Below are 27,680 nucleotides of genomic sequence, written 5' to 3' on the forward strand. Positions count from 1 at the left end.
TCAAGGTAATGAAGGATGAGTTGATACTCTGAAGACAAATGGTGGAGGATTGGAAATCCCAACAGAGATTGTAGAAATCTGCCTTAATAGAAGGTCAACATTTCTTGATGAATTCATTAGTAAATCATTGGGAAGATTTTTGACAACCTCATCAATTGGGAAGATTTTTGACAACCTCATCAATTTCCTCTATTGTGAACTTACTTTCTAGGTGGCTTAGCTCGACATTTGCCGAAAGTAGAGAGGAGAGATCAAACCTCATTTCATTGTTCTCACTTTGCCCTAGCCTTTCATTGAAAGACTCCCAAAGGACCGATGCTTTATCCTCATGAGATAAGTGCAAATTCCCAGTTTCGTCTCTAAGGCTAGAGATTGCATTTCTCCTATGCCTTATGGTAGCATTTGCATGGAAAAATTTTGTTCCTATGTCTCCTAGTGTTGCCCACTTAACTGCCCCTCTCTGTTTCCAATATATTCTTTGCTGCTCCAGGAGGGCAAGTAACTTTTCCCTCAATATTATCCTAAAGTTCCATTCCTCTAGACTTAAGTCTCTGTATTCCTCCAAGGAGTCAATTAGCTGCAGGATGGCCAAAATGTTACCAATTGTGATTTTCAAGTTAGAAAGTTTAGAGCTCCATGATCTGAGTGCACTCGTTAAACTTTTGTATTTGTTGGTTAAAAGTTTTGTGCTGTCTTGGGAATTTCTGGTATCATACCAGCTTTCCAAGAGGATATGCTGAAAATCAGGTCTTAGTAGCCAGAAGTTCTCAAACCGAAAAATGTTCGCCTTGGGGATAGTTGACAAGATTGTTACAACCAGGGGACATTGGTCAGAAACTTCCATAGATAGAGCCCGACAGCTTGTTTTGGGGAAGGTTAGAGTCTAATTGTTGTTTGTGAAGATCCAGTCTAACTTTTCCAGGAGGGGTGGTTGTTGCATGTTGGACCACGTGAACTTTTTGCCAAGAAGTGGAATTTCACATAGACCTAGATAACTAATGATGCTGTTGAATAGGAACATATCACTAATGTCAGCACCAGGTCTATTTCTATTTCTGGATATCTGTATAGGTTAAAATCACCCAAAATTATCCAGTCTTCCTCATTTAGTATTTTAGAACTTTTAAGCCAATTTGTGAACTCCACTTTCCCCTCAGATGTGCAAGGGCCATAAACATTGATCAAAGTCCAAGTTATTTCATCCAGTTTACATGAGAATTCAACTGTCATTGAGAAACCATTCACAGATTTCATAGTTCCTAAGAAGAGTTGGCTTTTCCAAGCCACTAGGAGTCCCCCAAAAGCGCCAGTAGATGGGGCAAAGAGGAAATCATCAAAGTTCATCGGAAGTATATTTTGAAGGAAAGCTTGATCAAAGTCAGTTTTTTTTGTTTCCACGAAACAGATGATATCACAGTTGGCCTCTGCTACTTCATTTCTGATCGAGTTCCATTTTCTAGCGGCTGACAAAAGCAAAGAGATTTGTCGAGATACTTACAGACAAAAGCAGCTGACAAGAGATTTGTCGAGAGCGTCAAGGTGACATAATTGGTGCAATTCTTCGAGTTGGACGTATATGAGGTCATCTCCACAGAAGTAGGGATGTTGTCTAATACGAACAGAAATCCAATTATCTCCCCTTTTAGACGCCTCCATGCACCACTTGTTTATTACAAACATTTGTGTGCCGAGCTCATGTAAATGCTGAGGTTTGAATAGACTCCTGCCCGGTTCATATCTTGCCCTCCATTGATCAACTACCTCAACTTTTTCAAATGTTTGACATCCAATAATGGCGGCAATGTCTTCAATATTTAAACCTCTCCTTCTAAAGTAATGCTCAAGCGAATCTAGCTCAGACAACGCTAAGGATTTCTTTGACATCAAGTCTTCATTTGAGCTATATTGATTTGGCACAATCAAAGGGGGCGCCGGTTTTTATACTTCTTTGACCTGTGGGACCCCCTTTCCTACTCTCTTTCTACACTGTGAAGACTTGACCAGAGACCACTCATAGTCCGAAAGTGCTGGCTTTTTCTGAGCTTCCTGCTGCTTCTTTTGCTGGTCCGCCACCTTCTTCCTCAGTTCCTCTGGCTTTACATAAAAGTATGGCTTTTCTGGGTTTAGCCGCTTTTTCCTTTCCTCCTTCAATTTATCAAAAAATTGTTTCATCTCAGCCTTGGATGTAACAATTACCTCCTCTTCACTCTTTTCATAAGGTAATTTCTCTGGTGTCTTAGCTTTCTTTGCTGAGGCAGCCTTCTTTGGAGGTGGGACCGATGACTTCGCTCATTCATGGGCAGACCGCTTCTGACTACCTCGCTTTGGAGGCGAGGGGACTGACCGTGTACTCTTTGGAGAGGGTGGTGCAGGCGGTGGGGCCGATCTTTTTGGTGTTGGAGAACGCGGTGGAGGAGTTGGAGACCTAGGAGGTGGATAGCGTGGTGGAGGCGATGGCGGGGTCGGTGTGGCCGCCGTAGGTGTTAGAGGAGATCCAGCATTGTCACCACTCGCAGCACTATGATGCACTAGGTAAAGAACTGGACTTAGGTTGGAGGAGTCCCTGCAAAGAAAATAATTACAAGTTTTGTGAGCAAACTTTTTTAAATTCAATACATAATAAATAATATAAGAAGTAAAATCACGCACAAACCTATGGTGAGGAATAATTATGAAGCGCTTGCGCCAACAAATAAACGTCTTCTCAGCTTCATCTAAGGTCTTCTCTCCGTCTCCCCCTTCTATTTCTAGAGGCACACTGCCACAACCTTTCTCAACCATATCAATCGAGACGCTAGCATATCCATCTGGTACTGGTCGATTATAGATTCTTGGAGTTCTCGTTCTGTCGATAGGGTTGACAACAGCGATAGCCACCTTTTTTGTTGCATTCCCATCTAGTACATGTAGCTCACAGGTAGTAAAAGCCTCTGTGACATCATCCATGGGGAAGTGTAGCTTCATGTCATCCTGAATGGTTGGTACTTCCGTGGATGCGCAGCTGCTTTTCAACTGGCCTGGGGGCTAACGTTGACCTCAAGCTGTGATGTACCTTGCCCTTTCGTCATTTGACTAAGTGCTGCTTGCACTTGCCTTTTAATCTCCGCCTGCATCCATTCATCACGAGATTTCTCGCGCTCTTGTGACTGCAGAACAAAAGCTTCCAGCCGGTGGATCCACTCTGTCTCCTCATCCTTCTTTCTCTGGCGGCTTCTGTAGGTTTCTTGATCAGCTTGGAATGATTGCAGCCATGGAACTGTCCCATAGCCTCTCGTACGCCCACCGTGCTCAGGATTTTCAAGCGCATAGGTGAGTTCATCCTTCTCCCTATTAGGCCTGAGCTCACCAGACTGAACCGCCTCTCGTGCACGTACTAGTCTCTCTGCTGCTCTAGAGATTTCTTGGCCCCAAACTAGCGCCCCGGTGTCTGGGTCCACGCTTCCCCCATGACCGTAGAACCAATGCTTGGAGCGCTTGCTCCAATTCTTTTCTATTGTCTCGGGTGTGACCCCCTATCAAGCATCTCCTGTTCTATTCGGTCCCAATTGGGAACAACACTCTTATAACCACTTGATCCCATATAATGGTGGTATGTCTTTTTACTTACATTCTCTTTGTTTCTAATGGCTCGTTCCTCACCCTCTTCTGATGTTTTGTACAGCACGAAGTCATACCAGAAGGCCCTCAGCTTTACATATTGCTTGAGATTGAAATTTGGAGTCTCGTTTTTCTTGACAAATTTATTGTACAAAGACTTCTTCCAATTCTAGAAGTACCGCCATCTTCTGTATAGTGTAGTCATAAATTTGCACCTTCAACTCTTCATCGTTGGTGTCGAAGGTGAAAACGTCCGTGACGGCTTTCTAAACTAACTCCTTGTCACGATCACAGACAAAACTAATTTCAGGAGCACCTCGCTTCTCTCTCCATTCACGAGCACTGATCGGTATTTGATCTCTCACAAGGTATCCACAATGACTAACATATTTATTTGCATGTTCACCAAGTGGTCTGCCTGTAGCTATCTCAATCTCGGAGATTACATAGCGGCCCTCCAATGGCTTCTTTGGCCCTCGTGGAGGTACGCTTCTTCCCGTAGAGGTCGATCCAGAAGGCTACACATAGATATAGAAACAAAAATACTAAATTAAAAGGCAAGTTACCATCTACATTAAATATAACATATATATTATGAAAACCATGCACACATATAGTTTCTCATCTTATTGCACAACATGTCTAACACACATAGTTGATTAATTCAAGCAAGCTTGGCTACAACAAATACAATCGCAACTAGCACTAAAAAAATCAAAACTAAAATACACTTAAGCAACATAATTAGTTCGCATCCGATCCCAACAATAATAGATAGATCATTCGCGTGATCAACATCATTGAACTCCTTTCGCCGGCTCACTGCCTCATCACCTTTAGCCTCAACCACCTGTGTAAAATATTTCTTGATGTGTTGAATGTATTCTTCCTCCCAGTATACATCCGCCGGTACCGTCCCAATGAAATTAAAAGAGAGAATTAAAAGTTTAATTAATATCATTAAAAAAATAAGCACATATATAAGAAAATATCTGAAAATAACTCACATTACGATCCGGACATCCCTTGTTTACTCCCTCTTTCAACACTCTGTACTCCATCACAATCTTCTGCCCACACTTGCCACAAGTAATGAGAGGGAGTTCCGGCTGGTATCGCTTTTGAACCGGTTGAGAGACCGAAGACCCGGTCACGGTTGCCATCTACTATCCATACTCAATTTTTAAACAATTATAAATTCCACATTTACTAGTAAACATGTATGATTAAAGAAGAACCTAATAATATCCTTTATTTGTCTAGTTACTTCAACAAATCTTTTTAATTTATACAATGGACATTATGTAGTAATAAAAACTTATCAAGTGATATTAACAAACCAATTAATTTGAACTATCCTACTTTCTAAGATCATAAAAAGATACTATAATTCATTCTTGCAAACTACATTAATACTAAGTCAACCATGAAATATGATATATATATATATATGGTAAATTTTTCCTACTCCCTAGGAGTAATTACTCCCTCCTCCAACTAGGCAGAAATGTTTTACTAATCGGGTGCGTCTGATATTACCGATACTTATCGGGCCGGTGGGCGAGCGGGCATTGGACCCGATATAGCCTTTCCTTCCCCCAATAAATTCCCATCCCAGTCCCGAGATCCACTTTCCTCGGTCCACATTTATCGTATGCCATCAGCGAACGCTTCGGGAGGCCATCGGCAAACGATTCCGGCGGCATCGGCGACAGTCCCCGCGGGCCTGTCGAGACTCCACCTCACAAGCTCCTCTTCGGTCACTCCCCGCGTGCCCCTTGATCTGCATCAGCCAGTTCGCTCCATTCCATGGCGGCGCGGCCAGGCCAGCGCGCTTGGTGGCCCCAGCGACGGCGCGACAAGCCCCGGACGCGGACTCGAGATCAGAGCGGCTGTCGGCACTCGGCACTCGGTAGTGGTGCAGTACGTCAATCGCTCCGATGTATGCTTAGATAAGTTTAATTTCTATTAATATTGTAGATCGGGCCTCTGCTTGTTGCATTCATTGCATAGATATTTTTTGTTAAATTCAGCAGATTAATCTAGATGGAGCCTTCGTTATTATGGAGTGAATTGTTTGATTCAGATATCACAGAACATAGAGAAAAATTTCTTCAGCGGCGGCCAGTAGAGATTTATTAGAAAATGCTAGCAGTTGTCAGATCGTCATCCGACATTCTTGGAGCTCCAATCATCAGCCAAAAGATGGATGTAGTAGCAAGTAGTGCTGCGCAACATCTGCCTAATCTTGAGCACACCCTAATGTTTCTTTAGATGATTTAGAAAACAGTCCAATTATGTACACTTTTATTATACCTTGATTCTTACGTTCCATGAAATGTATGTGTTCATACTTCAAACTCATCTAGCATGTATATATACTCCCGTATCCAGACAAGTATAAATATGTGCTCCTTATAGTATGAAATTTAAGTATGAATACATACTTTATAATGGTCGTGAACACACCCTTAATAAATATACTCATACTCACTAATCAAATGTATCAGTAATATATTAGTATGTATTTATACCCTAGAGTATGTGTACATACTTTTTATAAACTAGTATATTCTCAGTAGTATACTTCTGCATACAAAGTAAAGGGCCGTGTGAATGGCCAACCTCACCTATGTCAAAAGCAAATAATTAAAGAACCTGATCCGCTTTTTAAGGAATCGGCATGAATCTCTTGATGTTTTTCAACCCGTTAGCTACTGAACCCGTTAGCTTCTCCTAATTGGAAGGAACCTGAACGGTACATACTTTAGAGTTGATCGGAGTAACTACTCCCGGGAGTATAAAAAATGCACTATATATATATATATATATATATATATATATATATATATATATATATATATATATATATACTAATTCAAGTGAATGATTCAAAATAACAAAGTGAATTTGAGCTAAAAATGATGGGAAAATCACAAGCCAAAAACAACATGACAAAGACAAGAAAGGATGCAGTTAGTCACCTCCAGGGGCGAAGGTAGGTAGGCAGCAGTGGGTGCTAATGCACCACCCAAGAAATATAAAAACAGTGAGATTGACTAAAATTTCACCATATATGCACCACTCAGCAGACATGTTTATGCACCCACAAGGCAAGTGCACCACCCTCAAATTTACTCTAGCTTCGCCACTGGTCACCTCCAAGCACAATGAGACGATGACGGAGTCGAAGAAGATCAACGATGGGCGTCGAAGATGAATAACAAAGGAAGACCAAGCAAGAAGAACAAAATGGAAGCTCCGAGAACAACAATGGTGCTCTCAGTTTCGAATGGGCAGAGGGGAGGAGGTAGTTGGCCTATAAACCGGACCTTTAGCACCGGTTCATAACACAAACCGGTGCTAAAGGGTCACCCTTTAGCACCGGTTTGTGTTATGAACCGGTGCTAAAGGCTTTACCTCGGCCCATGGCACTGGCCGGTGCTAAAGGGGACCCTTTAGCACTGGTTGGTAACACGAACCGGTGCTAAAGGGTCTCTGCCCTGACAGCACCTGTCAGTAGCCGTTGGGCAGGACCCTTTAGCACTGGTTCGTGTTACGAACCGGTGTTAAAGGGGCCTTTAACCCCGGGCCGCAAAAAGACCGAGGTTTTTTGCGATTTTGGGCATCAACTAATGCCTCATTCTGTAGTAGTGTCTCTATTGTGCCAGATTTAGCTGACAGTCAATTTCATGGTAGCCTGGAAGAATTCTTTTTTTAGTCTACTTATTAATTACCTCCAGTTTTTGTCAAAAACCATGCTTATCTAGTTGTCTCAAAATTTTGGTAATGGAGGAAACAAAGGTAGCTAAAGTAAAGCCATAAATGCTTTTCTAGGTACATAATTTTTGCTATGCACCTAAATATATACTATGTCTAGATACATAGTAAAAAGTTTGTATCTAGAAAACCCAAAACGGCTTAAATTTGGAATGGAAAGGAATATTTCATGTTGCCAATTTTGAGTTTATGTGGAATATTCCTTGGTGTTATATGCGTTTATCATGTGATGCAAAAATTAGAGATAAACAACAGTATGAGCCTGTTTTTGGTGAAGAAATTTGGTATTACATAGAAACTTTGTTTTTCTTTATTCTATCTTAAAATGTGCTGTTTGTCATTGCAAATTGCGGCATGCCGATCTGTCTGGGCAAGATGACTTTGCAAACAACGTAATCTAAGGCCTTGTTTAGATGTGAAATGTTTTTGGTTTTCGCTACTGTAGCACTTTCGTTTGTTTGTGGTAAATATTGTCAAATTATGGACTAACTAGGATCAAAAGATTCGTCTCGCGATTTACAGTTAAACTGTGCAATTAGTTTTTATTTTTGTCTATATTTAATGTTTCATGCATATGTCGAAAGATTCGATTTGACAGAAAATTTTAAAAACTTTTTGGTTTTCGTGATGAACTAAACTAGGTCTAAATATGATTCGGTGGAAACCAAGACCACAGGTGTGTACGAGAGGTCTTAGATATGTAACGGATGTTTCAAAATTTTTATGGCCTCTCTACATATTACTGACCGAAGGCACATCTAATTTTATTTCACTTCGAGATGTTTACAATATCGTATCAAGAAGCATGTTTATGTGACTATATATGATTATTGATACGCTTTTCCAATGTGTATAATTATACTTATGGTTTTAGGGTGTGTCTAACTTGGTGTTATTTGAGACGATTTAGTATTGTATCGAAAAACATCTTAGTAGATCTCGAGCCTTGCTGACGCAAGGAAGTTCAACCCTTAGTGGGTGCTCTAACGTGAACCATGGGGAGTGACAGCTACTTCGGCCATGAGAAAATCAGTTGTCCACTTTCCATCTCAGCCCACACCCCTTAGGCCCGGCACTAGCCATTGGCGAGCCAGCAGTTGGCCATAGGCGGAGGAAGGCGTCGGTGGGGCAGGAAGAGCGTGAGGAGGAAGAAGGCGGGCGAGGAAGAAGACACGTAGCCCGATTGCGCATTGTCAGCCTCCTTGTATAAATGTTTCGAGAAACGGTAGTGTGGATTACAGGATTCGCTGTAAGATTCATGACCAGCAGGAGAGAGACAATTTCTATTGTCTCTCCTTCTGGGAACGAATCTCAATGAGAATCCTATGGTTCATAATGTGAGGGCATGTGTCCTTAGGTGTTCTTCCATAAACTTGTTCGCCTCTTCGTCAAAACAGAGTAACCACCCAGCACCACACGTGGATGGAACCAGCCGCATTGCAGGCAGGGTTTAAATTGCCAGAAATGCCAGGGACGTGCTCTGGCGCCGCGGTGCCACTGAGACGATGGCTGGGGTCAGGTTGTCAGGGTAACACTGTTCCTGTGTGAGCTCTATCCGGGGCCGCCCCGCCGTCACCGCATCAACGCGCTAGTTGGGCCGCACGGACACTTCCTCCACACGCATCGGCCGGGGCCGCGCTACTCATCCACCCATGTCTGACGGGGACGGGTTGACGCCGCTGCTGTGCATATATGTTGGTAAGGGGGAAAACCCCTACTAAGCAGTTTATAGTTTTTTACCAATTAGTTTGCACTAAACCATATAAACGACGAAAGGAGTGTCATCTTAACGTAACATGCATGTACCCACTACAAATGAAAGACAGAATATTTTTTTCCCAAAGTAAAAACTGAATCGGATGCTACGCATCAGAAAGAAACAAAACATATACCTTCTCCTAACATAAGTCTACTCGCACCTCAAGGTTGTTAGTTTGTTACGATATCAAGCTAGATGATAATTTCATTGAAAAATACCGACGCATACGTGTCTGTAAAATATGTACCAATAAAATAAGGCTGATAGTATAAAAACATCCACTGGAAATTAAATTGTCGGTGGAAAATACAGCCCACCTTTTCTAATTAATAATCAGTATTAGTGTGGGGTCAAACTTCAAAGACCATCCAATTGGCGTTACAAGTCTTCTTCCAGCAAAAAGAACAGTATTCCAGTGCCATACTGAGCTAGAAAACGAGTAGCTGTGTGAGATCCATTGACTTTCCTTTGCAGCCATTAATTTACACTAAACGTGGAAGGATAATATTGTCTAATACTACTTGCACATGGTTTTATTAGATATATTGTTGGCAGATTACATTTGCTGCATCCTGCATGCACACTGGCAGAATACTACCACATCGGATTTCTATGCTCTATTCGCTTGAATTTATCGGCACTACTTTTCAGATATAGAATAATATTTTTCTGTTACAACAAATCAGCATCAGCATCAATCTTTGTTGCAATCATTTTGTCAAGACTCTAAAAGTCATCAATTGTAGTGATGGGTACGGAACGGGTATGGAACCACACCTTAGAAATTGATCTCTAGGGGTTTTCGACCTCCCTTAGATCAGAAATATGCAATTAATCTGTGGTTTGCTAGTAAAAACCATTAAAGAAATGCATATCTGCTTTAAAAATAACAATAAGCATTTAGGAAGATCTAGATGATCTCAAATTAGTATTTAGGGATCTAGATGATCCCAAATGAAAAAGTTAATATTAACTTGTAGATCTCATCTAGTACTATTTAACTTTTCAACAGAACATGTTTTGATACTAAGTTGAATTTTAGAATAACTCATATATTTAGGACCCCAAACAATTTCACCTGAAAAATTTTACTAGCTATAAAGTTGATCTTATGAAGGACTATAACTGTGACATAAAATTCATCTTTATTTGACTTCAATTAAAATTTTATAATTTTTTGTGCTGCACCTATTTTCAAAGGTGAGGAAAACCATGGCAAAAAATCGATTTGTAATCATGATCAGCGTTTTCAAAGACCACTAAAATTGTCTTTTTATTTCCTAGAGCTGTCTCTAATATATCAACTCTCCCTAAAATTGGAGAAAATATCTAGGTGCATGCAGCTTGTAACAACAATCATCTTTAGAAATCAAGGTCAGTCTCTGAAAATAATTCAAGACATGTCGGCTTTTTCACCTACCATGGCTAGAAAAAAAAAGTGATGCCTCTGGACAACTCCAACAATTTACTAAAAGTACTTGATATTCTAGAATTTTTGTCAAAGCTACAAAAAACAGCCTCAACAAGTTGGCAAAACTACTTGGCAATTTTGTGAGCTTGGCAAAATTCTCTCTTCACTTGGCAAAATATGCCAAGTCCTCTATCGCTTGGCATCACGTGTATCCCAATTTGCCAACTAGTTTTGCCAACTTGTTGGAGGCTCAATTTTGTGATTTTTATAAAAATCTTAGGATGCCAAGTTCTTTTGCCAAGTCCAACTAGCAAATTGTTAGAGAATGCCTCTTTTTTCACTTGGTATTTGGTTTGAGACTTAGCAAAACTATAGATTTGCTAAGTGAGTTTTAGCAAACTGTTGGAGTTTAACATCGTTTTTAACTAATGTTTATTAAAAAATAATATAAAATAATGTATCAATTTTCTTATACTTAATAAACATTCAACAAGCCATGCGTAAGAAAACATATGCTTATTAAGTAGAAAATCAAATTAATGAATGCGATTATGATGAGTGAACGCTGCTTGCCACAATATAATGTCCATATACACGATGATGAACAAATCGGAAAGATAGATAGATGATACAAACACATGAGTACATGACTGTGTGTAGTGTCGTTGAGATTCCTGTCAATGGTGACTGATGAAGTTTTTGATCGCATGAACTAACTGCTTTGTTCGAATCGATGTAAGGCGATCTGACTCCACCGCTACGAAGTTGAGATAGAAGACGTGCGCGACAGCCCCTCTGCTGAGCTTCGTCTCCACCTCCTTCCCGGCAAGCACCATGTCCTTTCCATAATCCACCTGCGGATCACGAAGCAAATCCTTTTCTGCAACCATCAGCAGCAATGGCGGCATCGCGACATGTTCGACGGCCTTGGCGGCGAGCTCCGGCGACGTGTAGGGGCTGTCCTTGGTGGCCCCCAGCGGTAGTCCAAGAGCCAGGAGCTTGTCCACCATCTCCAGGGTCAATAACGGGTTCGGAGGGTTCTCAAGCTCCGACCGGCTCCTTTTCTCCCGGGCGAAGCCCGGATGGAGGAGCACCCCGCCGGCGAGCCTCACCGGGTGCAAGGCACCCATGCCGTCCTCGCCGGCACGTGCGGCTACCAGGTGCACAAGGTTGCCGCCAGAACTGTCGCCGATGAGGAATACACGGGAGAAGTCGGCTGCCTTTCGGAGACGTTCCACCGGTGCAGAGTATCCGACGTTCTTGCCACACGCGACGTCGCGGAGCCACAGGAGCGCGTCGTCGCCGGCGTCGATGGCCGCCGGGAGGCGGTGCTCAGGCGCGAGCGGGAGGTAGACGGAGACGATGCCGGCGACTTTTAGCTTGGCGGTGAGAGGAGCGTAGAAGTTGTGGTAGAGTGCCCACGACGGGCGGGAGACGCAGAAGCCGCCGCCGTGGAAGTGGACGAGGACTGGTCGCCGGGATCCAGTTGCAGCCGCCTCGTGGAGGTAGAGACGGACGTCAATGCCGCGGTCGGTGGAGATGTCATGGACGGTCACGCCGCCGCGTGGCTCCGAGTACGGTGGGACGATGGCAGTGATAGCCTCCCCTCCCGGCGGTGTCAGCCGCTCGACGGTGCCGTCGGAGTAGATGCGGAGCCAGCCTGGTACTTCCTCGACCACCGTGCTGTTAGGGCTGGCCTGCGCTAAGGTTGTGGTGGCCAGTTGAGCAATTGTCGCTAGCAGTAGCAGGGAAGGGAAGAAGACGAAGGAGCACCAGCTTCTTTGGAAGCTCATTTCAGACGACATTGGTGGAAATGGAATGCAGGTGTGTGATTCCTGAGAAGCAAAGTTGGTGCCCTTAATAATATATGGGTCGTCGTCGATGCAGATGAAGACAAAACAACCATGTGTTTTGACTTCACAAAAGATCGGAGAGATGTCGGTTTCATATAATTATATTACGTGTTTTCATTATGATGTTTTCATTGTGTTAAGAACTCAAAAGATCCGATATTTCTATGATTTCTATGATGTTCAAGATTAGCCGAGTGGGTGTGGGGTCGATGCAGCTGAAGATAACATATATGTGTTCGGTATTGACTTCAGAAGGGATTGGAGATGCCGTTTTTATATATTTACGGGATATCACTACAGGACAGCGGCTCTTCGCCTAGCGCACGAGGCGCTCGGTGAAGCCCGAAACACGCTCGGCGAAGGCTTCCCCGAGCGGCGCGCTAGGCGAACCCCGCTCGGCGAATTTTTTGACGGCGAAGAATTTCACCGAGCACGATTATTCCAACTCGCTCGGCTTCTCTCGTGCCTACTTTGCCGAGCGGCGACATACGCGCTCGGCAAAGTATCCTCGCCGTTACGTCGTTACAGTCGTTAACGTTATCGTCGACGTCACGTCTACAATGTTCGCCGAGCGTCAACCCGCTCGGCAAAAGAAACAACTTTGCCGAGCGCCGCCGTGTTTGCGCGCTCGGCAAACCTACTAACTTTGCCGAGCGCGCTTTTATAACGGCGCTAGGCGAATCTAGTAACTTTGCCGAGCGCGCTTTTATAACGGCGCTAGGCGAATCTCTACCTTTGCCGAGCGCCATGGCCATCGCGCTCGGCAAAGCTGGGAACCTGCCTGTGCAGAGCCGCTGCCTCTTCCCAGCTTTGCCGAGCGCGATGGTCATGGCGCTCGGCAAAGCACATCTTCGCCGAGCGTTATGGTCATTTGCGCTCGGCAAACCTACAGAAAACAGTTTTTTTTATTTTTATTTTCCAATCCACCTGATCAAACAATAAAAATCACACACATATATATATGTTATCCAGACCATAGATACAACCACTGGCACATTCACCACAACAAGCACAACATATATAGCACAAATGTCACAAGTTCACATCCACAAGTTCACAAAGTGCGGCTCAAGTTCACAAAGTGCATAGTTGTCTCCACAAGTTCACAACACAAGTTCACAACAAGCACTACCACTGCATCTCAAGACGTTGGGGCTCCGCCTGGTGGGTACTGAACGCCTGGTGAGGGTATGCCTTCTGCAATTGCTGCAGGAGTAGGATTCGAACCCGCCGACTGTTGCTGCAAAACAAAAAGATCCGCTTAAATTTGTCAGAAAGAATTTGTGCAAAGAAGCGAAAGCAATCGATTTATTATACTCACAGGAGTAGGTAGAACAGGCACCGGCAAAGGGAGGGGATGGAGGAGCTCTGGTGGCAAGGACAAACCGGACTTCTCGCCAACAGTTGCTAGGAACTTCGTTAGTTCCTCTAGCCTTGTTTGCTGCATTGCCAGCGCCGCATTCTGGGCCTCCACCGTCGCACTTGTGGCCACAAGCTTCGCGTCTGTCTCCTCACGCTGCTTCTTCTCATTTTGTAGCTCGGCCTACAACAGATAGTACCAAAGTTTCAGTTTTCCAAACGTAACTAAGGTGTAAATATTAATGGACAGCAAGTCACCCTTGACTAACCTGGAGTGCATCGACCTGGTGCTGTGAAGAGCTCACCCGTGGACGTATGGGTGGGTCAGTGGCGGCGCTACCTGCTCGGATCCGCGTGAGGGAGAGCTCGGAACTGTCGATGACGCTGTTGGCAATCCACATCCGCCCGTGCTTCTTTCCTCCTCCTTGCCTCATGACGAGATCTACATCGATCTCCTGTGTGCACGGATCGTACTCCTCCCCATGGCGTGCCTTTGCCGCCACCGTGTACTCCCGGATCCGTTCGCCGATTTCCGGGTTGGTGTACGCCGTGGGTGGTTCCTGCCCAGTGTAGTCCACCTCCGACCCCGACTTGCCCAAGTGGGACATGCAGAACGCCTTGAAGTCGTTGCAGTCCTTCCCTGGATGTGCCTTCATCTGCAAAAAAGACAGAAACCTGATTAGAACGTCGCTAAGGTGGCACCAAAAAAGAAAGCAACCTAGGCTTTGCATACCCATGCGGCTTTGTATTGGGAGAGGTTGCGGCTGCCCTGATGGTGTGCTGGACCTTTCATCTTCAAACGATGCGCCCGGAGAGCTTCATGCTGCTTAATGTAGGCTGGAGTGAACCACCTGTCCACGATCTTCTCCCAGCAGTCTGGAAACGAACGACACCAGTCTGGAATCGCCTGCACCGGTCCATGAAGTACTTGACATATAAGAAGAAGCAATCTTAATATTAAAACGAATGAAACTCAATGTTATTGGACCACCTCGATGTACTGCTCTCGGGTCATCGTGATCTGTCTTGCACGCTTCTTATCAAGCTTTCTCCCAAGTTTCTCCCCGCTGTAGGTTATGGCGCACTGGTACTTCACCTCGTGATGCATGTCGACGACGCGTTTCTTAGCGGACTTGATAAGGACCTGGTTCGCCCTGACCTCGGCTCCCTCCTCACATTTGAAATAAGTCTGCATACAAACGCGGGTTATCCTTTCATTATTCCAAAAAAAAGAGTATGAATGCAATAACAGTTTGGAAGGAGACTTACCCAAAACTCTGCTTTCACCTTCTCCGCCACATTGCGGTAGTCAGGGTCCGGGGCCACCTCGTAGTGGTCAAACGTGAAGGCAGGCTCACGCGAATCCCTGTACAAGACAAGGCCAGGGTAGTGCTTTTTGCACAGCAAGCCAAGGATGCCGTTGACGCTTCGTACGCCAGCAACACCAGACACAACCTCCCAGTTCCTGCACAATTAAGTAAAAAATTTAGTTTCCCTCCACATTTGAACTGAAGTAGTAGTAAAAACATCTCAAGTTACTTACGCTAGCCCAACGGGGCGAATCACTGGGCGTTGCTCCCGTGCCGGAGCGTCAGGGATCCTGGCAGGACCTCGCAAGTAGACTGTCGACGTACCAGAGGAACCAGCTCCATCCCCCACTGCCTCCTCGTCCCCCGCCTCGTCCCCCACCTCGTCCCCCGCCTCGTCCTCCGCCTCGTCCCCTGCCTCGTCCCTCGCACCCTGATGCCCCGCCCCCTCCCCCAAAGCCTCCTCCTCGTCCGTCCCTTGCACCAGCAACTCCTCCTCGTCCGTCACCTCCTCCACCGTCTCCCGAGTAGGCTGCAGCAGGGCACGACGTGCCCTGGGGTTGCCGACAGACGTGTCGGTCCTCATCCTCGTCCTCGTCCTCGTCCTCGTCCTCGTCCTCGTCCGCGTCCTTGGGGGCACCGCCGCCTTTTCCGCGCCGTAAAAGGAGGACACGTGTGCCTGCCTCCCACGACCACCAGGCATCTTTGCCTAATCACCTGCAAGTAAACAAATAAGGAATATTAGTACCAGACAATAAGGAAGAAATTATTAGAAATTGGTACAAAATAAATAAGGAAGAAATTACATGTGTTAGAAATAATCTTCATCATTGTTGTCATTTGTTGGAGGTCCTCTCTCCTCGTCACTATCAATATTGTCCAACCATCTAAGATTATCCGAAGGAGGCATGTTCGGTTCATTGTCATTGCCTAAATGTAGTCCATTCAACATTTCTAAATCCTTCTCATTGGCGACCTCATCTCCAGGTAACTCGGCATCATTAATATCCATTTCATTGTCTACTTCCATTTCATCTCCAGGTAACTCTATCACCAGACTCCCTGGAAGCCCCTCTTCTTGATAGAACTCTCCATCATATGTATTTGGGTTAATCAAGTTGTAATCTTCATCATTTGGGACGGGTAGTTTATTGTGTGGCAACACCTTATGCACAATATACCATCCCTTAAGTTCATCTTTGGTACAGGCGTATGGCAAGTAATAAACTTGGCGTGCCTGTGTGGCCACAATATAGACATCTGAGCCTGCATAGACGGAATCTTGACGAATTTCGACAAGCCCGAGATTGGGCTTCAGTTCGGTGATATTAGGGTCGAACCAATGGCATTTGAACATGACAGGTTTAATCAGTTTCGAACCATGAAATGTAAGCTCGTATATTTCTTCGACTCTGCCATAATAATCTTTGCCATCATTACCGGCGGTAGACACAGAACTATTTGTGGTTCTCCGATTGGGGCGGTTGCTTTCATAGCTTGCTGTGTGAAAGCGATATCCGTTCACGTCATAACCGTTACATGATTCAACCCTAGAGTCACAACCTTGGGCAACGTGTCTCAGTTCGTCACTCATAGTTGCATCGGTTTGGGCCTTCTGTCGGAACCATGAAATGAAATTTGGCATCCCTGGTCCGGCACCATGTTCAAGTAGGGCATCTTCTTCTTGAGGTTCAATGTCCCTTGCTTCGTGCCAGAATTGGTTGACGAATTCTAGTATGTATGGAGCCACCTCGTCAAGGTTGGTCAACACATACAACATGATTTTGCGCCACTCTTCATTGCTCAGCCTCTTAGTGGTTTTCCCACTTGCGGTTCCGAGTTGGCCTTGGAAAAGGCTTAGGTTCCATTCATTTTCACTAGAATTGTACCGAGGAGGTGGATTATGCACGCTAGGAAGTTTTTCAGTGTAGTACTTCTGTATAAAGTTTGACACCTCCTCCACAGCGTATCCCTCTGAAATGGACGCCTCAATTTTTGCTTTATTTCCAGTTTTTTCCCGAACCTTCTTTAGAGTTCTCTCGATTGGATAACACCAATGGAACTGCACGGGCCCCCACATACGCGCCTGATAGGGGAGGTGAATAAGCAAATGTTGCATGGCTACGAAGAAGCCAGGTGGAAATATCTTCTCCAGCTTGCAGAGCAATACAGGTGCCATTTTTTCCAAGTTAGCAACGACAGTCCTTGGTAGCTCCTTGGCACAAAGTTGGCGGAAGAAATAGCTCAACTCTGCTAGCGTTACCCACATATTCTCTGGGACATAGCCTCGAACCATCGCCGGAAGAAGCCGCTCAATCCATATGTGGTAGTCATGACTCTTCATCCCATTAACTCGTAGAGTAGATAAGTTCACTCCCCTCCTTAGATTCGCTGCATACCCGTCTGGGAACATTAGTGTTTGCATCCACCGAAGTATTTCCCTCCTGTGTTCGATGTTCAAGACGAAGTCCGTGTTAGGCCTAACCCATCTCTTGCCGTTTCGAGGAGGCTGCATCACCTGCTTTGGCCGATCGCATAACTCTGCGAGGTCCACTCTAGCCTTAGGATTGTCCTTAGACTTTTCAGTGTCCATGAGGGTGCCAAAAAGAGCCTCGGCCCAATTCTTTTCAGTGTGCATTTCGTCAATGTTATGTGGCAGAAGAAGGTCATCATGATAGGGGAGCCTAGTGATGCCTGACTTATGACTCCACATATGTTGCTGACCATATCCCACAAAACCACCTTCTGGATCCTCCACAAGCGCCTCTACCCGAGCACGAGTTTCCGCACCAGTCAGCATCCGCGGTGGAGGGTCTGTCACTGTCACCCCTTTCATAAAGTTCTTAGCGTCTTGTCTGAATGGATGGTCAACAGGCAGGAACTGACGATGTTTGTCGAAAGATGAAAACTTGCTGCCCTTCTTCAACCAGGTGAACCTCAAAGCTTCCTTGCATATGGGGCATGGGAACTTCCCGTGAACACACCACCCACAAAATAATCCATACGCCACGAAGTCATGCATTGAGTACTGGTACCATACGTGCATTAAGAAGGTCCTCTTTGTAGCTCGGTCGTATGTCCATACACCTTCCTCCCAAGCCTTGATCAGTTCATCCCACAAAGGATCCATGAACACACCCATATTGCTACCCGGGTGTCCAGGAATGACCAACGAGCAAAATATGTGTTGTCGCTGAAAGGCGACCCCGGGGGGGAGATTAAGGGGGATAACAAAGACAGGCCAACATGTGTATGGGGCAGACATCAAACCATAAGGATTGAACCCATCTGTTGCTAGCGCAACACGGACATTACGAGCCTCACATGCTTTATCATGATGTTTGTCATCGAAGTAGCGCCATGCTTCACCATCGGAGGGATGCACCATCTTGTCAGGATTGTATCGTTTGCCCTCTTTGTGCCAGGTCATCTGTTTCGCGAATTCCTCGGTCATGTATAGCCTTTGTAGCCTTGGTAAGAATGGAAGGTACCGTAGGATTTTGTTGGCATACGGGAGCTGCTCCTTCTCACCATCAGCAGAGGGCACCTCCTGATACCGGGAGGACTTACACTTCGGACAGTACTTCAAATCCGCGTGTTCATTCCTGAATAGGACACACCCCTTTGGGCAAGCATGTATCTGCTCATAAGGCATCTTAAGTGCTTTGAGGAGATTCTTTGACTCGTGCATGTTCAGTGGTAGTCTGTGGGGCTTTGGAAGCAGACTGCCAACTAATTTCAGCATCTTATCAAAGCCATCTCGACTAATCTTTAATTCTGCCTTCAACCCTAATAGGCGTCCAACGGCATCCAGACGACATACATCTGTGTGCTCATGAAGGGGTTGCCCAGCCGCGTCCAACATTTCATAGAAGTTCCGTGCATCTTCCTCCATCTCCTCCCTATTACGTGACTGAGCGAACTGGGCTTGTTGAACATCATCTAACCAGTCCGCTACCCCGGCATCATCATCACAAGCCTCGAGGCGTTGCCTCACCACCTCCTCTCTCACACGTTGGACTTCACCATGATAGGTCCACACGTGATAGTTTTGTGTCCATCCGTTGTTGAACAGATGCAGACCCATCTTCTCCTTGTTAGCCGCCCTCCTATTATCACACCTGGCGCAGGGACATTTTAGTTGAACATATGCTGGAGCATCGCCAAATGTAGCCTCCATGAAATCATTGGTCTTGTTCACCCATTCAAGGTCCACATCATGCTTGCTTCTCCAGCCGTCGTACATCCACTGACGGTCCTCCATCCTTTAGCCCAATAATGAAACCACCCACTCAGTCTACATAAAGGCCCCACACTCCTACTATCTAATGGGTGAGGATAGGTCCTAATCCCACCCGCGGATGCGTAGATGAGGTTAGTTTCCATGCCCCGCTCCTCTTCGAGACAGAATTTCGGCAGCACCTCCCCGTTGTTCTCCTGATACACGTCCTGTAAGGGAGAGTGTGTATCTGGAGAACAACAGGTAGGTGATGCCGAAACTCTATCTCGAATAGGAGCGGAACATGGAAACTAACCCATCTACACATCCACGGGCTGTCCAAAAAACGTGGACAATCCGAAACAGATACGATGTAGATATGCAAAGATGTGCATACCTCCAGTCGTATCCCTTTCGAACGGGAGACGCCTAACCAGGTTACGTGATACAGGGACATGGGGGACAAGAAGAGGGGTTATTCATACCTAGGGTGACGTCGAGGAAGACAGTAGGGGTCGTCAAGGTACTCCGGGCAGGCTCGGACCGGGTCTTGCTCTGTAGAAAAATAGCATATAGGTTAGTTCAAAATTTCGGCAGCACCTCCCTACACGGCAAGCTTTCCAAAACCTGCAATAAACATAACGGCACGATGACCGGCAACCAGACTTGCATATGCATTGACATCACATTCATATAATCATTGTCGGGCTTATCACAGTTTGCACCTAAGGCTTACAAATTAATATTTTTTTACCCAAGCAACCAGAGTGCCTTATTACCTAGTAGAGAAGGACAGGGCCGACGGTGAACCGAAGAGGAGCACGGGGACGAGGCCGACGAGGAGCACGGGCACGGGGACGACGGCGGTGGGGCTCTGCCTCAGGTGGTGAGGGGCGGCCGGGGTGGGGGGGACGAGGAGCACGGGAACAGGGCCCTGCCTGCTCCTGCTCGACCAGGTCCCTCAGGTGGTGGGGGACGGCGGTGGCGCTCCCCACAGCCCACAGTCCCCTTCTCCTCGGGCCGGCAGGCGACGGGGGCGACGGGCGGCCGGGGACGGGGGGCGACGGGCGGCCGGGGCGGGGGGCGACGGGCGGCCGGGGACGGGGGGCACGGGCGGCCGGGGCAGGGGGCGACGGGCGGCCGGGGACGGGGGGCACGGGCGGCCGGGGCGGGGGGCGACGGGCGGCCGGGGACGGGGGGCCGAGGCGGGGGGAGGGCGGGCGGCCGGCCGGCGTCGATTCGGCGAGGGGAGGCGGGGGGAAGTGGAGGGGGGGGAGCGGATCCGGCGAGCGGGGGCCGGCGGCTGGCCGGCGGCGGCCGCGGGCCGGCGGCGACGGGGAGGGCGCGCGGAGGGCGAGCGACGGGGAGAGCTGGGAGAGAGAGATGAGAGAGTGAGTGAGTGTCTGTGTGTGTTAGAGTGTTGACTTCTTTTTTTTTTTTGTCCACTGGAGTTGTTTGCCGAGCGGCATTTTTCACCTGCGCTCGGCAACGTTTTTTTTTTCGGGGTGAAATTTTTCCAGCGGGAAATCGCCCGCGCAGCCACTTTTCCTTTGCCGAGCGCAGATCTGTTTGCCGAGCGTATTTAACGGCGCTAGGCAAATGTTTCTAATTTTTTTTGTGTTTTTCGATCTAGAAATTTTTGTGTGGATCTTAAAGATCATTATTGACATCATATTGAAAATTTAGATTTTTTCTTTAATTTTTGATATATTTAAAAGATATTTATCCTTTTCTTGATTTTTTTTTTCAAAAGGAAAATTTGACCTACAAATCCATTGCATGAGTGGAAATTATGATTGGAAAAATGATAATGTTGTTAGTGATGGTCATGTGAGGCCTCATTGAAGTCATGACATGAAATATCGAATCCCGAGTTTAGGAAACACGACTGTTTAGTTGCGAGTGCATTGTTTTAAAAATCTAAAAAAACAAAAACTTTCCCGAAAAATCCAAAATTTGTTCAGGTGTCTTCGAATGGTGTTTGCAACCTATGAAAAAAATTTGAGGACATTTCGTTGACGTTTCAGTTTACGAATGTTGAAACCCTGAACATCTTCACATAAGTTATAGAACTCATGTGGGTAAGTCTTGGGTTTCAACAATCCTAAACGTAAACATCAATGAAACGTTCTCAAAATTTTTTCATAGCCTACACATACCATAACAAGACAAGTGGACAAGTTTCAAATTTTCCGGACTTGGTCTCGTTTATTTAGAATTTTAAAACCATCCACCCGCAACTAAATCGTCGTGGCTCGTGAACTAGGCCTTCGATATTTCATGTGAGCACTTGCATGGCGCCTCAAATTACGCTCCCTAAGAAGAATATTAATTTTCCATTCACCTTTTCCAAAGATTCTAATGACTTGTAGTTCAAATTCTCTTTTCGAAAAGTAATTCAAAAAATAGACATAAACACTATAAATATAGCAAAAAGTACGGAAAAAAGCTACAATTTCAATATGTGGTCAATAGATCTATACCAAATCTACAGAAAAAAATTGGGAGCCAAAATAATAATAATTTTTTTTGGGTTCACCGAGCGCCGGTGTGGCCGCTCGGCAAATCAAAGTTTCGCCGAGTGGGATATATGAAGCGCTCGGCGAATTTTTTTTTTTGCCGAGGGGGGAACGGCAGGGCGCTAGGCAGAGGACACGATACGGGCCGACGTTGGTGACCGTCAATCATTTGCCGAGCGACTAGGTTTGCCGAGCGCGACCGCTCGGCAAAACGTCACCTTTGCCGAGCGTGGACTTGCACCGAGCGCGGTCGCTCGGCAAACTAGAGTCTTTGCCGAGCGCGTGTCTTCGGCGAGCGGTGTTCGTCCGGCCACCGGGGAAGACCACCGTTGCCGAGCGCTCTGTTTTCCGCGCTCGGGAAATACCGCGGCGCTAGGCAAAGAGCCGCTGTCCGGTAGTGTATAGATATATATATCAAGTAGCACCCTCAAGATAGCATATTCAACGCTCGAGTAGAATATTAAAATTTATAACAATTTTCTTCACGCTTAATGTCAACTTTCGAGGAAGAAAACTGTGCAGTGTGGTTAACCCCAGTTGGAGTTTCCAAGACGTAGTAGTGGGAGTAAATTACGTAGAAATATTTTATTTTAGAGTCTGTCTACTGAACATTCGTGTGTTTTAGCAAAAGCTAGCACATAGTTGTTTGTCGGGTGCAAAACACACGATTTGTAACAGACAAAAAACCATGTGTTTTAGGATAAGAAAACACATGGTTGTTGGGTAAAACACATGATTTACAATAGAACAAGAAATTATGTGTTCTATAACAAGCTAGCACACGATTGTTGGTTGCATCCATTCTAAAAGAGGCCCACGAGGCCCATGTAGAGAAAATCAATTATAATTTCTGTAAAGCCCATAATAAAACGAAAAAGACCCATTTAACAGCATAAACCCATAGAGGCCCATGTAGAGCAAACCCATTGTAATTTCTGTACAGCCCATAATAAAAGAAAAAAGATCCATTAACAGCATCAACCCATAATAAAAAGGCCAAACCCGGCAATCCATGGCATAAATAGGACACAGAATTGTGAGAGATGCAAAGGAGAAGAAAACAGATCTGATGTGCATGGGGAAAGCCTATGCTCTCCTCACGCAGAGCAGAGGAAAGTGGAAGATATCAGATTGCAAAAGAACATGAAATTTTCAAGAAGAAGCACTACAAGGCTGAACTATACCTCATCACCAAAGGTTAGTATCTCAATCTTTTCAATCTACTTTCTCAAATAGCAACAAAAAATAACAGCAATTTAGAACAAAGAATAGGAGAATTTAGATCCAAGGAAAAGACAATTAGGATGAAAAAGATGTCCTGCTACTTGTACTTAATCAAATAGCAGGGCGTGGCCTGGTTGCTCACTGTGGAGTAATAGATCCAGCACTTGGAGGTTCTCATGTGGAATAAAGGTAGAAAGAAGGATACATAAAGAAAAAGAAACAAAGTTTGCATAAAACAGGTGACTGTTTAGAAAACCCTTTTACATACCTGCATATATGCATGCCCTTTTACATCTGCTTTGAATACATCAACAACATGATCATATAGAAACTTCACAATGAATATAACACCTGACTGTTTAGAAGCTACAAATCATGTTGCAACTACAAAAGAAAAACCAATTAATTGCAGACATACAATTAACTATATTCTGATTAAAAATAAATAAATTACAAAACAAAAATAAAGAAATAGCGTATTTGACATAGTGCAACTTATACATGCAGCTAGTGCAATTGTAAAATACATGTAAGCAATTTGAAGATCAGGTTCCTGCAAATATTGCTACTCAAAACAATATCACTTGAACTACCAGTTTTGATGTGGTGGCTAGGACTGGCTATAATATCAAATACTCATTCTTTATGATGCTTCAACTTTATCCTTGTGAATGACATATCATCATTGATTACTAAATGCAGGCAAAGAATAGGACAAAATTAAGACTGGAGTACAAAGTATTACAGATCACTTAAACTACGGATGGGAATAACTTTCAGGTAATGTAAATTTCAATAATTATTTTGGTTTATGATAAATCTATTTTCCATGGACTTGCTACAAATATAGGTGAATTTTGCTAAATTTAACATTACTAAATGATGTACATTATCTACTGCAGGTACCATATACACATGGATGCGAAAACACACAACCAAACTTTGATCTCACAATAGGAGATAGGATAAAGAAGTGGTAAGAAACACTACAATTCATGTACCAGACTAACCAGGTACTAGATTAAAATATTGCTAAAAAAATCATTTACTTAGTGCAACTAGACATATGTCAACAAGTATATATGTTGAAATAGATGCAGGGTGGACAAAACACATTTTCACATTCTATGTCGACAAATCTATCAGACATCAGTTACATTGACAGAAATCAATTACTAGAGGTAAAAAAGAATTGCAGACAAGCAATTAAAAATTTAAGAATATCTAATAAAAATCAAAATAAGTACTCAAGTGCTCTATTTTTTTGTGAGCAGAATAGTATGTATATGACAACAAGCATAGTTGATGATTATCCAACAGCAATGAGCTCACATGGAACATCAAGGATCACGAATTATGATGTAGAAATACTTACCGGATCTGTTGCAGGCCCTTCAAATACCTACAGATACAAAAGGTTGTTTTTAAACTAAATTGTATTTCAATGCAAGGAGGCTTCACTGAACTTATGCTGGAACAAATCAGGTTCACAGGAAGATGATCAATCTCTGAAATACTTACCGGATCTGTTGCAGGCCCTTCAAATACCTACAGATACAAAAGGTTGTTTTTAAACTAAATTGTATTTCAATGCAAGGAGGCTTCACTGAACTTATGCTGGAACAAATCAGGTTCACAGGAAGATGATCAATCTCACAGTAATAGGCAGGTAAAAACTATACTGCAAGTATATAGAAATTACAATGCACAAAAGAGCAAATTACAACTATATAAGTGGTGTAAATTCAAGATGGCAATGGAGAATTCCACGTCGCGGGATAAGCCACCGTCCCCGTCCCCGTGAACATTAACGGGGAACATTTCTTCCCCATCCCCGTTCCCCGCCGGGGATTTAATCCCCGCGGGGATATCTGTCCCCGAGCTCAGCCAATAAGTTTTCACAGAGAAACATAAGAAAGTATACAGAGTCATATCATAGATTCACGGTAAAAGTCTTCAGCAATCCATTCCAATAGAAGGCAACAAGGTTTATTATAGCTACGGCATATACTAATATTACAGAAAAACATACAAACATAAGTAGTTGTGGCAACAGTGCACTTGCAAAAGCACAACAACACACTAGTTGTCGAAATGTTGAGGCGTCCAACACATAAGCAGAAAAAACAGCCATATGTTCACAAACACAGGCATACGACGCAAACACTAAAGAACCAAGAACACACTAGTATAGCTACACCAGTAGGCCATCAACCGACAAGGCTGCAGACCAGCCTCCAGGTTGCTAGCAGCCGGACATAGAGGTAGGGACACGGCGGTCGGACGCGTCGTTCTCATTGAGAGCTTGAGAGGCTAAGAGTACGTGTTGTTGGGTAGAGATCTGACGGAGGAGGACAGGGGCACCGCACAGCTGCACAGAGTGAGCGGCGCCCGGATTCTACTGGGTGGAGGTGGAGAATGGAAAGGGTTGGGGAGTGGGAATTAGGGTTAGATGGCATGTATATATACTCTCAGTCGGTACTTGGGCCTTTACATGGGCCTCATCGCTTGGTTGGTGGTGCGCGGTGTCGTAGTGCTTGCTTGACGGGGCGGGTCTGCGGGGATTGGGTCCGGGGACAAGCAAACCATCCCCGTCCCCGTTATCCCCGACGGGGATTGATTTTCTACCAAATTCATCCCCGTGGGAAACAGTTTAGCTCCATCCCCATCCCCTAATAGGGGAATTCCCAACGGGGAATCGGGGATCGGGTCCCCGTTGCCATCTTCAGTGTAAATTTAGCACAGTAGAAGTGCAATTTACAAGGCTTATTACAAACTGTGCATCAGCATGAAAGGATGCAAGGAACATTAAAACAGATGATCATTGGAAATGATATGAATGAGGTAAAGTTGTATATGCTTGTCAATCTAGTTGTGTTATTTTTTTTGGTAAATAGCCACCACTTTCATTCACAAACAAAATACACAGAATATGAGCCTTCAGAATCTAGATGGAATCTTTGGACCACAAACTGACTGGTCAATATCAAAGTCAACAACATCATATGAGGTAGATACATAGATAAAGCAATGATTGATTACATTTATAAAGCAACACCAAATATGTACTAGCATCAAAAGTAAACTTATCTTTGCAAAAACAGGGCGAACAAATGGCAAGCATGGCTGATGATGACAGATCTGAAAATGGACAATATCATTGGCAAAAGTGGTGCCCTTACAAATATATGGGTCGTCGACGATGCAGATGAAGACAAAACAACCATGTGTTGACTTCACAATAGATCGGAGAGATGTGGTTTTCATATAATTATAATTATTACGTGATTTCATTATGGTGTTCAAGTAGCAGAGTTAAGAACTCAAGAGATCAGATATTTCTATGATTTCTATGATGTTCAATATTAGCGGAGTGGTGTGGGGTCGATGCATGCAGCTGAAGATAACATGTGTTGGGGGTATTGACTTCAGAAGAGATTGGAGATGCCGTTTTTATATATTTACGGGATATATATATATATATATATATATATATATATATATATATATATATAGGGAAACTCCATCATACACGTATGTGTAGTTACACGCACCACCGCCGAGTAGCGTCAGGCAGTTCCGCGTGTGAACCAAATAACGGGCCGATGACGGCGTTCACCTCGTACACGAATCTGGCTTATCGGGTGTTCTACCATATGTCCATACCCGTTAACGTGTTGTCCTCAATCTCGAGCACCAAGCCCTCCGCTCTTCCGTCTTTCCCCATGCCGCCGTCCCTGCTCGTGTTCGTCCTTGCTCGCGTCCACGCCCCTTCCCTCCCCTCCCCTTCGATGGCAGCAGCGGCGGGCTCTAACCACCATTGATGGCCCTCGCGGTGCGCGGCGCTGCCCCTCCCTCGACCCTCGGCGGCGCGGCCCTGCCCTATCCCTGTTGATGGCGGTGGTTCTCCATCTGCCCTGTGTAGTGGTGCCCCTCCACCTTATTGGCGTCGACAGCGGACCCTCCCTAGGTGAAGGCAGCCTCCCCTCCACCCTTGTCGATCTCGACGAGGGTCGTGGCAAGGCTCAGAAAGGGCTGCCCCAGCAGATTCGGCCGAGCAATCTAGGTTGGTGTGGCGGTGCTGCCTCTTGGATCGGGCATTCGACACAACTTCCAGTCGATCGAATCCAGGTTTTGTTGAGACAGTACGTCCTGCTGTGATCTATTTGTTTATTCCAATTCAATGCCCTTGCACTTGCAAACCCAGGGTAATTTATTTAATTGACCTTGTTTCTGTCGCATTGCTAATGCTAATTTTATGCGGTTCATTCAGCATTTTTTGTCTTGTGGAAATCATTGAGGGATATGGTATTGTATTATTCGATAGTTTTGATTCACAAGATTATTTTTTCAAGCACTAATTTGCTAGTTGATACTTCGTTCCAAACCACATAGAGTATTGGTTTATACTATTCTCAGATTAGATTGGAGTACTGATAGGTACTTTTTTCCGATTATCGTATCCATACATACTTCTTTTTTAGGTTACTGTATCGTTTGATACAATTTAGATTATTTTGTATGATTTTGATACTTGTCTTAAACCTAGGGTATCACTGAGAAAATTCCTCACATAATAATCCAAAATGGCATACTGTAGGAATCTCAATCCTTGCTATCCAAAACTGGAAGACATCTATTTGTTATCCCAC

At 44.8% G+C, this 27,680-nt stretch overlaps 2 protein-coding genes across 2 annotated transcripts; both read right to left on the reverse strand.

Annotated features, from left to right (window-relative positions):
- LOC8060045 (probable carboxylesterase 17) lies at positions 11,108-12,368 on the reverse strand. Its single transcript, XM_002450585.2, has one exon. It carries the CDS (start codon positions 12,350-12,352, stop codon positions 11,225-11,227), a length of 1,128 nt encoding a protein of 375 aa, XP_002450630.1. The 5' UTR covers positions 12,353-12,368; the 3' UTR covers positions 11,108-11,224.
- Positions 19,890-21,362, reverse strand: LOC110435887 (vegetative cell wall protein gp1-like). The gene is made up of 3 exons (XM_021461984.1): positions 21,318-21,362; positions 20,214-20,655; positions 19,890-19,912 (listed from the first exon to the last, which is right to left on the reverse strand). Exons 1-3 carry the CDS (start codon positions 21,360-21,362, stop codon positions 19,890-19,892), a joined length of 510 nt encoding a protein of 169 aa, XP_021317659.1.

This window comes from Sorghum bicolor, chromosome 5 (assembly GCF_000003195.3).
Source record: "Sorghum bicolor cultivar BTx623 chromosome 5, Sorghum_bicolor_NCBIv3, whole genome shotgun sequence".
Classification (NCBI taxonomy): Eukaryota; Viridiplantae; Streptophyta; class Magnoliopsida; order Poales; family Poaceae; genus Sorghum; species Sorghum bicolor.